The sequence below is a fragment of the Mercenaria mercenaria genome, chromosome 4, assembly GCF_021730395.1.
Source record: "Mercenaria mercenaria strain notata chromosome 4, MADL_Memer_1, whole genome shotgun sequence".
NCBI classification, from domain to species: domain Eukaryota; kingdom Metazoa; phylum Mollusca; class Bivalvia; order Venerida; family Veneridae; genus Mercenaria; species Mercenaria mercenaria.
Window position 1 is genome coordinate 97,375,188 of NC_069364.1, and position 15,233 is coordinate 97,390,420.

At 33.1% G+C, this 15,233-nt stretch overlaps 2 protein-coding genes across 6 annotated transcripts in view; both read right to left on the reverse strand.

Annotated features, from left to right (window-relative positions):
• The window catches only part of LOC123552510 (uncharacterized), a 206,793-nt gene that overhangs the window by 123,446 nt on the left and 68,114 nt on the right, over positions 1-15,233 (reverse strand). The gene's annotated exons all lie outside the window — the stretch shown is intronic.
• LOC123552512 (uncharacterized) overlaps positions 1-15,233 on the reverse strand; it is an 82,523-nt gene that overhangs the window by 42,404 nt on the left and 24,886 nt on the right. Inside the window, exon 1 of one of the 2 annotated variants that reach the window (XM_045342224.2) lies at positions 7,316-7,544. The exons of the other annotated variant lie outside the window; for it this stretch is intronic. Coding sequence (XP_045198159.2) covers positions 7,316-7,412 — 97 coding nt within the window. The 5' untranslated portion in view covers positions 7,413-7,544. Of the gene's footprint in view, positions 1-7,315; positions 7,545-15,233 lie in introns of those variants that run through there. 2 annotated transcript variants of the gene reach the window in all.

The window sequence follows — 15,233 nt, forward strand, 5'->3', positions numbered from 1 at the left end:
CGTCATTGAAATAAAAACAATCAATTATAATTGCAGAAAAAATTGCTTGCTGAAATATCAGCAGTCCATATTTGTAAACATATTTGTGAACAAATCCATAGAATGAAATGACAATATATCAGAATTAAATAACAAAATATTAAAACTGATTCGGGTAGCATTCGATAAAATCAATATAAAGTGCGCTTCTGTTACCATGGAAACACATACTAATAAACTTATTACGTGTTTTCAAATAACTTCATATGCGGTCCCATTTTCCTCTTTATTAACAACTTGAGGTGATAAGTTTTAAATGCCACATAGCGCAGACAGCCTCATTTCTAGTAAGTGGGTAGTAGGGCGTTCGTGACACGTCATCCATAGTCCAAAACTATGAATGACAAGATACATAAAGAGTCCTTTTATACAAAATATAAAAACTGTTGTTTCTGGTTATCTGCCGCTTTAATTCATTGTCTTTGTTGACATCTCTCTTGACTTCAGACTTTAAGTTATGTCATCCAATGGCCAGTGCAGGATTGAAGCTAATAACATTCAATGTGTCTTTTCCTAACCGAGAAGTTATTCTGCATGTAAAGTACTATTAAAAGTATATGATATTCAATGAGGCACCAACACAGTGGTCTATTCTTGCTATTTTCATGCTTAATCTTTATAACGATTAGATAATTTGAAAGCAAACGGAAATATTTATAAAAGACAGAAACCCATGTGGATTAACGAGAAAACAAAGGGAAAAAAGTCAATACTTGTATCAGTGAATTTATATATTTTTTTCTCGCTTTTGACTCGACAATATGTTTTTTCATAACTTTGTTTCTCTGATATTTATTTTTTATATTGACCCGGTCGTACTTCACAGTATTATGGCGTTTTTACTTTAAGCAACATGTAAATAAACAATCAATACTTAGCAATCTCTTTTAAAAAGAAAAGATATTGAAAGAAAGATCAATAGTTGGCTTGATGGCGCAGTAGGTTGAGTGGATAGACATGTAATCGTTTTGTAATGACAGTTTTGATGGTTCGAACCTTGCATCAGTCATATATGTCTTTTTTTATTTAGCACTTAATTTATATACTTTGTGTATGTTTGTTTTTCTCTGATTTCTAATTTATTCACGAAAGTCTAAAAAATATTAGATCATATTTAAGATGAATCATTTTTAAACATGATTACCTGTTAATGACATATATAAGTTAGTGAAAACAAGTTAGTACTAGATTGACAAACTGTTGTTGTTTTTGTTGAATCGTATTGAAAAAAAAGAAATTAAATACAGTTTTCAAAATACTTTTTTAAGGGTTCGGGAATCGACGAAAAAGTATGAGACGGATACCAATACCGCTCGGCCAACGAGGAATTACTTTTTGCAGCGTAAACGTTGTGTCTTGACTTAAATTTATGCTATTGTTTTCAATGTTTACATTTCAAAGCGCCTTATTACTGTGCGATACCTATATAAGTGAGTTGGGTTTTACGGCGAATCGACACAAAATGGTCATATATCGCCGAACCTATATAAGATATAGATATACAGTCAAAACAAAATTTCGTCAAAGCAGCAAGCCTCCAAATTTGGCTAAAAAATAATCTTTCTTTCAAATTGAAGTTTGGTCTTATTATGAACATTAGAATATGATTTTTTGTTCTAAAATATTTTAAAAGTTCCAAATCAAGGAAAAAAAAGATGACCGCGTCGGGAATCGATCGACCTTCCGTAAGCCAGCTGGATGACTTCCTCACATGACTTGATTTTTATTGTAATGTGTTAGGTGGAAACCCTTTTGGATGGAACAGAGATCAAACTGACAGATGTAAAAGCACATATCAGTACTTTTTCATACTTCTGTCTTCCGGATATTGATTTCTACATTAACGTTCAGTTCAGCTCAATACGTTATAGATATGATATTAAAATGTACTTTCCCGTTTCAGAAAATACTATTGAATGTTGCCCTTTTGGGATTATTAGGGTAGAGTTGGTTTACGGTTTATTCATCACTTGTCAGAGTTATTTGATTAATTGAAAATATAACGAAGCCCGACAGAAAATGTCGACCAGTCAAAAGAAATATGCTTTACAATATTCACTGGATGAAAGCATGAGACTTGTACCTCTTAATGGCAGTATAAATAAATCTCCAAAATGTAAGGAGGTGCATTATGCCGTTTGTTTCAACTAAGGGCGTGATAAATCTACGGCATGGAACAGAAATATAAATTTAAAGATATATTCAAAGTAAAATTAAAAGTATATGGTATTTAATGAAATACCAATACAGCGGGATATTCTTTGGGGGTGCTGGTTGTTGGTTTTTGTTGTTGTTGTTGTTGTTGTTGTTTTCCTTTTTTATGCCTAACTTTTATGACGATTAAACTATTTGATAACAAAACGAAATAGTCATAAAAGGCGGGTACAATGTGGATGAACGAGAGAACAAAGATAATAAAGATAATAATTATCTATCAGCTTTGTCATAATTTCGTTTCTCTGGTATTTATTACATTGACACTGCCGCCAATAACAGATAGATACACTGGCATAACATAATTTCGATAGAAAATACTACTGACTGCGGCCATTTTGGAATTGTTGTGATTTTGATATTGTACGCTTTATTACATTTCTTGTCAGATTTGTTTGCTTTATTAAAACAGTACCTAAGCCTGACTGAAAATGTTGGTAAAGCAATGTTAATGTGATTGATGAAAATGTTTGATATATATGTCAGAATTACTATCTCATAATTGTTTGTAACTCATGACATTGTAAGCAAAACTCAGAATTTTAGAAATGCATAACGATTTTCGTCTCCAGTTACGGGCAAAATATACCCGTCATGGTTAATCTGGGTTACAAAACAAACTAAAATCTATTACTTCGAAACATATCTGTAGGTACGTAAAGCATTTTTTTCCGTCAAACTTTTATTGCTTGAAAAGTAATAATATATGTGTATTTCAGTTTTCTTTCAGCTCATCTAACTTACATGTGAACATGCCGTAAAATATCGAATGTTCCTGATGACGTGTCGTAAATGATAGCATTATTTATTTAGATAAGTCTGAGTTAATGCGGGAAATAAAAGTCATTGTTCCGATTGCAGTGCTAAAACGACATATAAAACCTGAGCTCAGAGTACGGCTTTTTCTGTTTGTTTGTTGTTGTTGTTTTTTTTAATGAGAATACTAGAAGTTTGTACACAAGCCTATATGCATATCTTTGGGGGTGGAGTTTCTTGTTTTTTTTTTTTCGTTTTTTTTTTTCAAAAAAGGTACTCTGCATTTGCATTTGATTTATCTTAAATATACTCGTGTCTCAACTGAGATTTAGTATATTACGTGTGTGTGTGTTCGGGTTTAACGTCTTTTTCAATAATTTTTCAGTCATATAAACGACGGTGTCTACTGTAGCAGTGAGCACAATGCCCAACATTACAGTGCTGTCTCAATGGAATATATCACTCCGTTGTCACGTGACAAGATACCCCACCCAGTCACATTATACTGACATATGGCGGACCAGTCTTGCACTATCCTCTTAACGCTGAGCACAAAGCGAGGAAGCTACAAGTACCATTTTTACGTCTTTGGTATGACGCGGCTAGTGATCAAACCCAAGACCTCCCGGGTCGCTCTACCACTAGGCTATCGAGGCCTGTTTAGTATATTATGATATACTGACCTGCACTCTGTCAGAATTTTACCAAAACCTTTATATTTGTTTGTTGCACTCTATACCATTTGTTGTGATATATAGTCGAATAAATGGATGAAAACCTATACTGGTACTGATGATAAACCCGGACAGATGATAAAGTCGACCACCTTGGAAATATTCGATTGCAATTGGTTATTTATAAAGTTGAACACACCATCTAATAGCTTCCACTTATAGCACCAACTGGTGTAAACAAAAACAAAATTGGTAAATATTCTGTATAAATAAATGACTTACATAAATTTGTTTGAAAAATATTTATCCAAAATTACTGGGGAAGAGGGTGTTTTTTTGCGCATGCTCACTGTCGAAACATGAAGGCCTGACATTTGATAACTTTTCATTACGTGATCAGGAATGACTGTTGCAGCTTTTTGGGGAAAGTTTCAATATAATAATACAAAGGAAATTTTGTAAATGACAAAGTGTTCGAATTTATCATCAGTCAACGTTCATATAGTCCCCTTTTTACATACCCCTTTCAGGGCCTCACTTCGTGTGAGTTTGTTTACTAAATGTAAATTTGAATTATGTAAAGTTTTCAGCAAAGGTTAAGCTTTATTTTGATACCGACCGTTGATTACAATTTGCAGAAATAAAAAAGTTACAGGTAAAAAACCTCATTTTCTGTTCGGATTTATCATCAGTACCAGTAGTCTGGAAAGCAATCAGACTTCTATTGTAAATAATAACACAAAAAAGCTACGACACTACATTCGCCCACATATTTTAAGAAACCTCATGAGAGCTGTTGGTTAAACCAAAGTGGGCCATCGTATTGCTTACTGTTTTATTGAATGTGTCTTATTCATTTACCTTATTGTTCTGACAGCTAAGGGAACATAATTAAATGGCAATTTACGGAATTTTGATGTTCATTTTCTTATTTTTTCTTGCAGTGATGGCGATACTTACAAAACAGATTCATGTTTATGTTGTTGTTGTGTTCGTTTATCAACTAAGTTATCATAAGCCATAATCTGCACAATATTTTCTTTAGCGACGATTGCACATGCATAATGAGTGAAGTTTTACGACCTTAAGAAAGCGAATTTCCAACTTAATAATACAAGTAAGCGTAGATCTATTCCCAACTTTATAATACAATACCAACCCCAGTAAACTTTAGATAGGTTACTAACCGTTCCAAGGCGGTGTCCCTATTTTCAACTTGCTTTCTCTCCGTCTCGTATGTGTAACGTATGTGTTTGATGTTGGAACTGTCCGTCTTGTAATTTGTTTTGTGTACATAGTGTTGTTTATTGTCGGCATTTTATTAACATTGTCTCGTCTAGCTTGTTGAAAATAGGGTAAGTGCGAGGTTGGCATGCCCTAAACGCGTTTAAACCCCCAGTTTCCTTTATATGGGTTACTGACCGTTCCAAGGCGGTGCCCCTACTTTCAACTGGTTGTTTTGTTTGTCTTGTATTGTCTGTTGCGTATGTTTTCTTGTTTGTTGTAAACGTTTTACCTCCGCCTCACTCAACCTATTGCCCTCTCCTTTCCCTTGCATTTACGCTACTTTTTGCATCCCCTCCCCCTTTACTTGTAGTAAGTTTTCGTGGCTCCCCTTTGTTTTGGCAGCCGAATCCTAAGACGGCACTTGATTGTTTTTTCCTACTTGTGTTGGTGCGTTTGTATGCTTGTGAGTCTATAACGGTGCCCTACTGTTTTCTTATGTGTTGCTTGTTCGTTTTTCTATATTATTCAATTGATGGTAGTTGTGTGTTTAACTTTGGTACATGACTATCTGCGCTATTGTGTTTTACGTTGTAGTGCGACTGTTTTAAAGAACATAACATTCCCTTGTATATTCGTCCTTGTTCAACTTTCCCCTTCGAGTTCCTTTCCCATCCACCCACCCACCCCCGACCCCATTTCGCCCCTTACCAATTCCTTCCCCTCCATCAATATTCAGCATAAATTAATATGTACTTGTTGGATGTTCGAAGCAACCCGTCTCAAATATTTTTCCATTACAGCTTCTCTTTGTTGTGGGCCTACTATGCAAATTTTTGGCTCTGGGGCTGTGTTTTTGGTGCTCTGTACTTCCGAGAAATTTACCTTTACCTATTATCTTTTGATAATAATAATTGCCTAATCAGTTTATTAGAAGCATTTTATCTGATCTGAAAATGTCATTCACGTGCAAATTGCCCTTTGATCGACACAAACACTTTAACTTGTAATGGAAATAGAGATTAATATTCGATAGAAATAGCCGCATTTCAATACCACAGCCTCCCCCAAAACAAACCTTACACCATGGTATGACATAAACATATACGTTACACAGTGAGGCATTGCACTTGACCTGTCAGTTATTAATAGTTTCATTAACACTTTTGAGTTATGCAAGTTTGCGGGATGTTTACAGGTTAATTAGATGAAACATTTGATGCGTGTTTCTGACGAAATAAACTGCGGATTTTGAAATAATCCGTATTATATACAGTGTTTCCAAGAAGTTACAAGTAACGTTTTAATTAATGTGTAATATACGCACAACTTATCAGTTGGGGTTGCTTATGAAATGTTTCCAAATGGTAAAAGAACTACTGGTGTTTAAGCACCTACATCTTGGTTTTTGCTAAAGTATAGCTTCTAAAGAGGTTTTTCATGAATGAACACACTCTTGAGAAACGAAACAAATCGATCAAGAATTATGACAACCAGAAAGATAAACTTTCACAAAAGTGATTCTATACAGTATCATTCGAATCGTCATAATTATGTGAAATCGGAATCATATTAACGTTATTAGTTTGCATTTAAATATATACCTTTAATATCATACAAATTTGTTTGACAATTTATCAGCACAAAATTCAGCAATTTGTAAATAGATCTATGGAACGCAATAATAACATACGACAATTTATTAATACTACTATGCAAGGCATACGATTGTCATTGTGAATTTAATAAACGTATGTTTTGACGTTTTGTCTTGTTTAACGCCACACAAAGAAAACAATAGGTCATATGGCAACTTTCAAAATTTTCATTGTGGAGGAAGACCCAAGCTGTCCCTCCGGACACCATTTCATTATTGATTGGCATTTAGGTAGAACTGTAAGCCTGCTTAATGTCTTCAACGCATGAGGTTTCGAACCCACAGAGCTAAGGGGCAAATGCTTTGAAGTCAGCAACGGAGGTTCCTGATTGTATAAGGATATGTTTCTGTAATCATAACTTTTCGATACTTCCAGCAAAAAAAAAAAATTAACTAACAGGCATATGTATCTTAGTAATTATTTCAAATAACTTTATCATATTCTGTTACAATATTCTGCCATCATTAACCACTTCAGCTAATAATTTGCGCGGAAATTTGATTCGTTGTAATAGAGAATTGTGGCCAATTCATTCATGCGAGAGCCTCGCAATATAACGATTCGCTATTTATACATTTTTTAAAAGGCATACTTGTCTAACTGAAAAAAAGGGCACCAAGCATACAAAATTTGCAAGTGTTTGATATAATGTGGCACTGCACTTTTTATATGCTTAATTACAGACACACGTGAGATCAAGAAAGCAATAAGTGAATTATCAAATAAGAACATTAAACTTTATAAACTTACCTCGAAAGAATGAGAAATCATCATTATAATACGCCTTACAAACGTACAGAGAACACAAGAATAGTATAAGACAAACTTGCACATGCATTGTAAACATTTCAGATATATATCCTGATTTGTTTATGATCTATGAATCATCATTCTGTTTAATTCCTAGAACATATCTTTGCCGAACATGTTAGTGTCAACCTGGATTTGTTACGACTAACGAGCTTTATAGACAATGTTGTAATAAATACAATATAATGTACTCCTTGAGAGGCGATAGCCGCTTTTAGAGGTAATACTGGCAGCGGTAATCGATTGGAAATTGCTAAAGCTATGGTCTCATGCAATGATTGTATTTTGATCAAGGAAGGTCGTGACTTTCTGTTTTACTCAAAAACAAAAGTTCATATATCCTTTCAAAGTTTAGGACCATTAAAGAATGCATGCAAGCTTTTCATTAACTATAAAAGTATTGTGACTTAAGAATAAAATAATAGATACAAATTTTCAGTTGCATTTTGCTTAAAAAAGGAGTGTTGATATAGTTATCGAATGAGATAATATAAAAATAATCTGGGAATTGCTTACTGTATGTCATTAAGTGCATGTCTCTACAGATCAATTACTCAGGTAGTTTCCAAAAGCGCTATTTCACTATGTTATTGGTGGTTTAATATCAGGCATACCATTCCATATTGCACCTAATGATCCAGGAAATGCTGTACAAATACTAGGAGACGTCAGTAGTCCTAACATGTTTACTAGCTTCTCTAATAGCTAAAGCATTTCATTGTGAAAAGAGAAAACTAACAGAATTTCCATACAGCCCCGCATTATTATACTTTCCAGTATGGACCATTCCTACATTCCTAACCTTCAAACTTTTAATGCCACTTACCAAAGTGAAAGATTTAATTAAGATCCACTTTAAAACTGCAAGAAATATACTTAATCACTAACACTTTTATGTCTTTTTCTTTTTGCAGTCGGATATCCCATGCCATGTACCCGGATAATCTTAACTCTGTTCAACGACCCTAACTCAGTGCCAACATGGCGGATGTAAAGCCGATACAACTTTGTTTTCTGTTCAATTACGATGTATAAAGGAATGTTTCTGTTGTTATATCTATATACATTGATCAAGTGTATATTTATTTCAAAATGTATCATGTTAAATATATCAACCCTTGTGTTTTCAGGTGGAAAAACGACGAACAAGGCAACTTTTTCAATGAAAACTTTTACAAAAAATCTTTAAAAATACTTCTATGCTTTTGATGCCTCGACTATTTTGTTGTTTGAAAGCAAAGATATACTGCTTTATAGGCCCGTTTATACTATGTTGTTAACCCACTACATGTTGACACAATACATGTTCAAATGTCCTGACAGCGAGAAAAGGGATAAAAACCTAACTGTGATTTGATAAAAACCGAACTCAGTTTACATGAGGAATGGATAAAAACCTAACTTACACGAAATTGTGTGACGTATAAACACCTAACTGACTAGTATTCTATAGAAATGAATGAGTTGACATGTACATGGTCTGATTATTGTAAACATTACTTTATAAGCTATGTCTTCAAACTTTGTCATTAATTTTACAAGATGTTATATGTATGCCCACTACAGTCAAATATTTTTTCATAATTTTAATATTATGCAAATAGCAATGTTTGGAAAAATCTGGATAAACCCTAAAAAATAACTCGGTATAAAAGTCAAAATTATTATATTTACATAAGAAATTATTTAATACCACCGATGTTCGAAGTTCTGTAGTCCCCAACCCTCTCTCTCTCTCTCTCTCTCTCTCTCTCTCTCACACACACACACACACACACACACACACACACACACTGTTCACTGTTTCAGAAGAATTGTGTTTGTTTCAAATCTTGTATATCGTATAGTGTAAGAGATTTTTATAGAGGTGCTAATAGAATATTTTTGATATTATTTAAATGGGATTAGATTTATGATTAATTATTAAAAATGATATTTTTCAGAGGGTGAATAGGGAAGAAAAGTGTGTGTGTATGTGGTGGGTGGGGTTGGGGGAGTGATGCATGGATTGACGGGACAGGGGTGTGGGTATCCTTACATTTTTCACTTATCCACGGACACTTAAAAATCCACTTGTCCATAGTCAAATTTCATTTGCTCTGATTTGTAATATTAAACCTTCATGAAAGCGCAAATAGACTGGAGATCGAGTTCTTTATTTAGGACAATGAAAAGAAAAGCATATCACAGTAACTGTGGTAAAAAAATAAGCTGTTGAAATATTTGCCTTTTAACGTTTATAAAAGTCTGAAATCGCGTAAGCAGTGTTCAGGATCTTTTGAGGTCATGCCCGAAACACTGCCCACGCAATGATGCAAAGCCAGATGAATTCAGAGAAAGACTCTTAAAACGTTCCGACTTGTTTTAGTCATACATGCGATCTCTGTGTTCTTTTGATTTTAATTTGGCTGACTACTGGGTCAAATATTTCCTTTGACAGTGACTTATTGTCTCAGCAGTTGGAATTCTACTTACAAACTTGTCATAATACTTTTTTTAAGTTGTTTACGTTTCTGATGTCTTTAAATGTCCTTTAGTTCTCTGTGTGTAACCCTTGTTTTCCTTTTTTAGTTTTAGTTACAGAATGCTATATGCTGATGATGCAAATATTTTTCTTCAGCTACTTTAAGTAGTTCTTATGTTCCCTTTAGCACGTATATGATTTCTTCTTTTATGTTTTTTTTTAAATGCATGTTGTAAAATGTGACTCTTTTTATTTTTGTGTAGTGTCAGCTAATTTTTTTTATGTTGCTTTAAATGTGCTAAATCTGTATGTGGTAAATTACTTTTTCCTTTTATTTGCTAGTACATATGTGCTATTTTGTTTTAATGCGCTGTAACATGTTTGTGATAATTTGTGATTTGTGTCTTATCTACTTAGAGCCAGATGCTTTATTTGCTTTAATGTGCTTTAACATATTTGCATTTTATTACAGCTGTTTTACTTATGTTGAGCTTATTTACATGTGTTTGTCGGGAAATAGCTTTAAGTTAGTGTTATATGTTTATACTTTTCCGACGTTAAATAAATCTTCTTGTATCTAAATCTTATCTGATATTTTATCATAGTCACCGAGTTACAGTGTGCGCGAGACCTAGTCAAAGAACCCATAATCTTTATCACCTTCATACACTTGAAGCAACACACAGTCTGAATGATATTTTATGTTTTCTCATTTTATACCTGAAAAAGTATGCATGTCCGCGGACACACAGAATGAAAATTGCACTTGTCCGCCGGCAAAAAATCACGAGTCGGATAAGTTGGACATAGGAATCCCACATCCCTGCAGGGGTGGGTAGATCAAAGAAATTCGAGCATCAGCAGTCCATAAAAAAGCACAGACGAACAGCCGTTTTCGTTTGGTTAGGTGTTTATCTATTCTAAGTTCGTATTTATCCAGCACTGTTTCCTATACCAGTTAGGAATTATCCGCAAATTTAAACCCACCTCATAATCAATACAATTTTTAAGCTATAAAAATCAATTTCAAACTTTGATACTGTTAAACATTGTCAAAGAGATATTTATGGAAGGTCTTACTGCAATTTCTGGTACTTAAAAACAGTTAGAAACATAAAACATGTTCATTTAGAAGACTTTTTTGAGTACATTTTAATGAATTCCAGCCACATAATGTGACATTTCGATTGAAATATTTAGTACACAAAACATTTTATCAATACAGGATATTATGACTATCAAAAGTTTTACGCTAACATTGCATACTCACATAAAAACATGAAAAAACGACAAGGAAATTAACTACATACATCGTCTTTCTGTCAGCCATGTTGGCACTGAGTTAGGGTCGCTGAACAGAGTTAGGATTATCCCGGTACATGGCGTGTATCCGCAGTCCAGTAGTGAATCATTTTAATTTTTCATGTCATGAAAATGCTGTAAACGATAAAACAGACATTTATCTCACACAATATGAATATATTAGTTTAACTTGCCTATTACATTTACCTTTCATTGTTGATGTTCTTACCTTCCTCCTTTCTCTAATGTGTTTTTGCAAGTGTATCGGCATTACAAATATGTAAAGTAACACTTTCACAGTACTTATTACGATATGTGTCTTTGTTGACCAAACACTATTAAATATTAGCTTACTGGTACTGCTATAGAGTTATAAATCGTGCGTTATCATTTGATTTGCATAAAACAAAACTTCAACATTTAAGATCGACTCGTTGGCCTAGTGGTATAGTGCCAGCTACCAATATGGGAGGTCGCTGGTTCGCTCCCTGGTCCCGTCATGCCAGAAAAAGGTGAAAACTTGTTGTTGGTGAAAACGTCGCACTGACACAATTATAGGTCATATGGCGACTTCCCAGCTTCTGATGGTGGAAGACGACCCCAGCTGCCCCTCCATATGTTAAAATATATAGAATAGCTCCTACGTTTTAAACCCAAGGTAATACACGAAAAGTTATATGAGTTTATTGTTTTGCTCGACGTGTTAGACACAAGTCGTTGTTTTAACAAGTGCGTTATATTTTGTGCCTTTCATGTGTGCAATTTGTGTCTTACACAAGACTAGGTGTTCCTTTGTTGTGACATTTTACACGTATAATAGTAATTTATAGGTCAACAAAATGAAAGTGAAACTTACTGTTCAAACTTGAGTAATCAAAGGTTGTGTTAGTGTGTCAATTAAAGCTGAAACAAATGTTAGTATGTAGTAATACAAAAATACACACACGTAAATTCTATATGCAGATACATAATCATAAACAAATTGTCACCTTTAATATATTCTGGAATCAACTCCAGAGACGAAACGGATTTTTTAAGAAACATTTACATATCAAAGCTAAATCTACATGTCAATCTATTACTTACTTGCTACCTAAATATTTACTATGAACTTTGTTCCACAGCAATTTTCACACCAAAGTGTGCTATTATTGAATGGTAATAACATTTAAACTGGAGGCGTTCATTCCTTGCTTTCATTAAACACCTATTTGCTATTAGATTATGTACTTAACTCCATTTCATTGAATAATAGTTATTATCTATTTGCTATTTGATTATGTACTTAAGTCCATTGTATTGACGTTTTCCCCGTTTCTATTAACAAAACGCGATAACTGTGGCCTTTATTTACTAATACCGGATTAACCCATAACAATGAATTAGGGAATCAGGTAGACACATTACATGACAAATATCTTATATCGCAAAACCTATGTAAGAAGCGGCGTGGTGTAGTGGTTAACATGTATGATTTGTAAGCTTACGGTGCAGGTTCGAATACAGGACGAGCTACTTTTTTATTTTTCTTTCATGTTTTTACCCGGATAAGGAATACTGATTGACATTTTGCAGCGGATCTCCTATTAGAATAGACATTGAATATATTAACATTGCTAAATGAAGAAAGAAAACTTTTGCAAGGAAAATGAAACCAAAGTTTCGTTCGTTAAAGACATTATGAAGGTTAATAAAATGTTATATGTTTAAAACATATCAGTTATATGTATTCATAACGACTCATGTCAGCATTTCATCATTGAGGTCAGTGGCTACAGACACTGCTAACGAGCCGGATGAGTACTCAGATACCGACAGTGCGTTTTAATGAACTTCTGTACACATATGTCATGACATGAAAATGAAATAATAAGCAAATAAATAAAAAAAGAATGAAAGAAAAAAATGCCTGCAGAAATAGAATATTAAGTAGAAATCATTTAAAAAAGGACTCGATCATACACCATACAAACATAAAAAGAATAGAAGTCCGACACACAATCCACTAGACTACAAATCTGTTTTGGTATAACACTTCGTATTTAAACTTAAGTATACTTCATTATACAAATTAACACCATTTATCGAATAATATACCTGCTTTACCTGTTTTTGGATTTTACCAAGTACTGTTAAAATAAAATTATCGCGATCCATTAATACCGTAAGTGTCTGTTTGTGAAGAAATTTACATGACATTATTATTTACAAATATTTGTTATGCAAATCTCAAGTGAAATAGTCTTATTGCCATACACATTTAAACTCTTATAGATATGGCCCAGTTGTAACGACGCCGGACTTTTTCTGTAACTTTACTTAAATTCAATTGTCGGTTCAAACTGAACCAGGAACATTTTTAATCATTTTCCTCTTTGTCTTTTCTTTCACATGAATAATACTTTCATATGTCTGTTGTATAAATGTAGAAAAATATCGTTAAATAACAGTAAAAATCACCAAAAATTTATAGACATATACACAATTTATTAACTACATAATTTATGTTATCAGAAAAACTGTCATAAAATGATATTGGCTGTTTATTTTTATCAAAAACTGCAGTTTAGGTTAGGATGTGCATTTGTCTAAGCAAAGGGGTTTGTTGGGAATATTCCAAAATCTGACGTAATGTAAGGATTTTCATAATATCTTAAGTATATTGTGTTTGGTCTTACTTTGTCATTTTGTTTGTCCAAGTAATCCTCTTTTGGATCCTCGTAGCTTTAATGCATTAGGAAACAAAGACTGAGAAAATATAAATCGCACGGAAGAATTGTTTTTCAATAACAAAAAAATAAGTGGGATTTTCCTGTAGCTACAGTAACATTATCAGACAACAGCTACATTTAAACACATTAGGTTTTTCAGTCCAGGGGTTCAAATGTACATATGCAACTAAAAGGAAACTGAAGAAAGTCAATTCATTTACTGTCACATGTAATGGTAATTTAATTATTTACAGAAGAAAGTAAAGTATTTGGGCCTGGTCGTAGATAATGATCTGTCAGAGGAAAGTCGACAGTCAATGATATAGTCAATAAGGTCAATTCGAGATTGAAATTTTTGTTTAGACAGAAAAAACGTTCTTGATAAAAATCTACGTAAAACTGGAATGTAATTCTTTAATAGTGCACGTATTCTTCATGGTATAATGGTCTTACAGTATGGCTAAAACAAGGCTACAAATCTGTCAGAATAAAGTTCTAAGATTTATATATGACTATTCCCCTAGAACATAGATTTTGTAGATTTGGGAATATTTCGTGTAGATGATAGAGTTAAACAACTAGGGCTAAATCACGCTCATAAAATTTTCTATGACCATTTCCCATAAGGTATCTACAGGAAAAATTATGGAAGTAGAAGTAGTAGTAAATATTTCTATGTTCAGAAAATTTTCAATAACATGGATAGTAACACATTTTATCATAATTGTACTCTGGTCTGGAATTCTCTTCCTGGGAATATTAAAGATAGAAGTAAATATATTTTAAAAAGGAAGTAAAACAAAACATTTTCTAGGAAAATACTCTACTAAGACTTGAATATCTTTTTTTGTGTTTTATAGCTAGGCCATCGTAAATTTATAATCTTTTAAATACAACACAGTATTGTATGATAAGCTCTAGTATTCTAGATTTGGTCAATTTTTATGACCGATCATTAATTTGTGATTGTTTAGATCATTTTTTATTACAAAGCATTTAAAATATATCAAAGACTTTTATGGGTTATCCTATATAAATACATCTTCATCAGTACACTTCTTTTTTTCTTTCCAAATCTGACTAAAGTGGGTTAGGTTTTATACAAGCAAAGGTATCTGTAAGCTACCTATGATTCTTAAAATAGTTATTACAGACAGTAATACCGATAAGTTATGTGCTAGTAAATGTGCTCAAGGAACTCTGTGATACATTTTACTGTGATACTTTATGTCATATGTTTGAAATGTTGTGATAAAATATGAAGTATATATGCAAATAAATCTATGTATAAAATAAACATGATAGTGTAAGTATGTGGACACTGAAATGCCGCAATTTAAGAAAAACTGAAAATTTGAATTTATCAGTATATTAGGCGGTG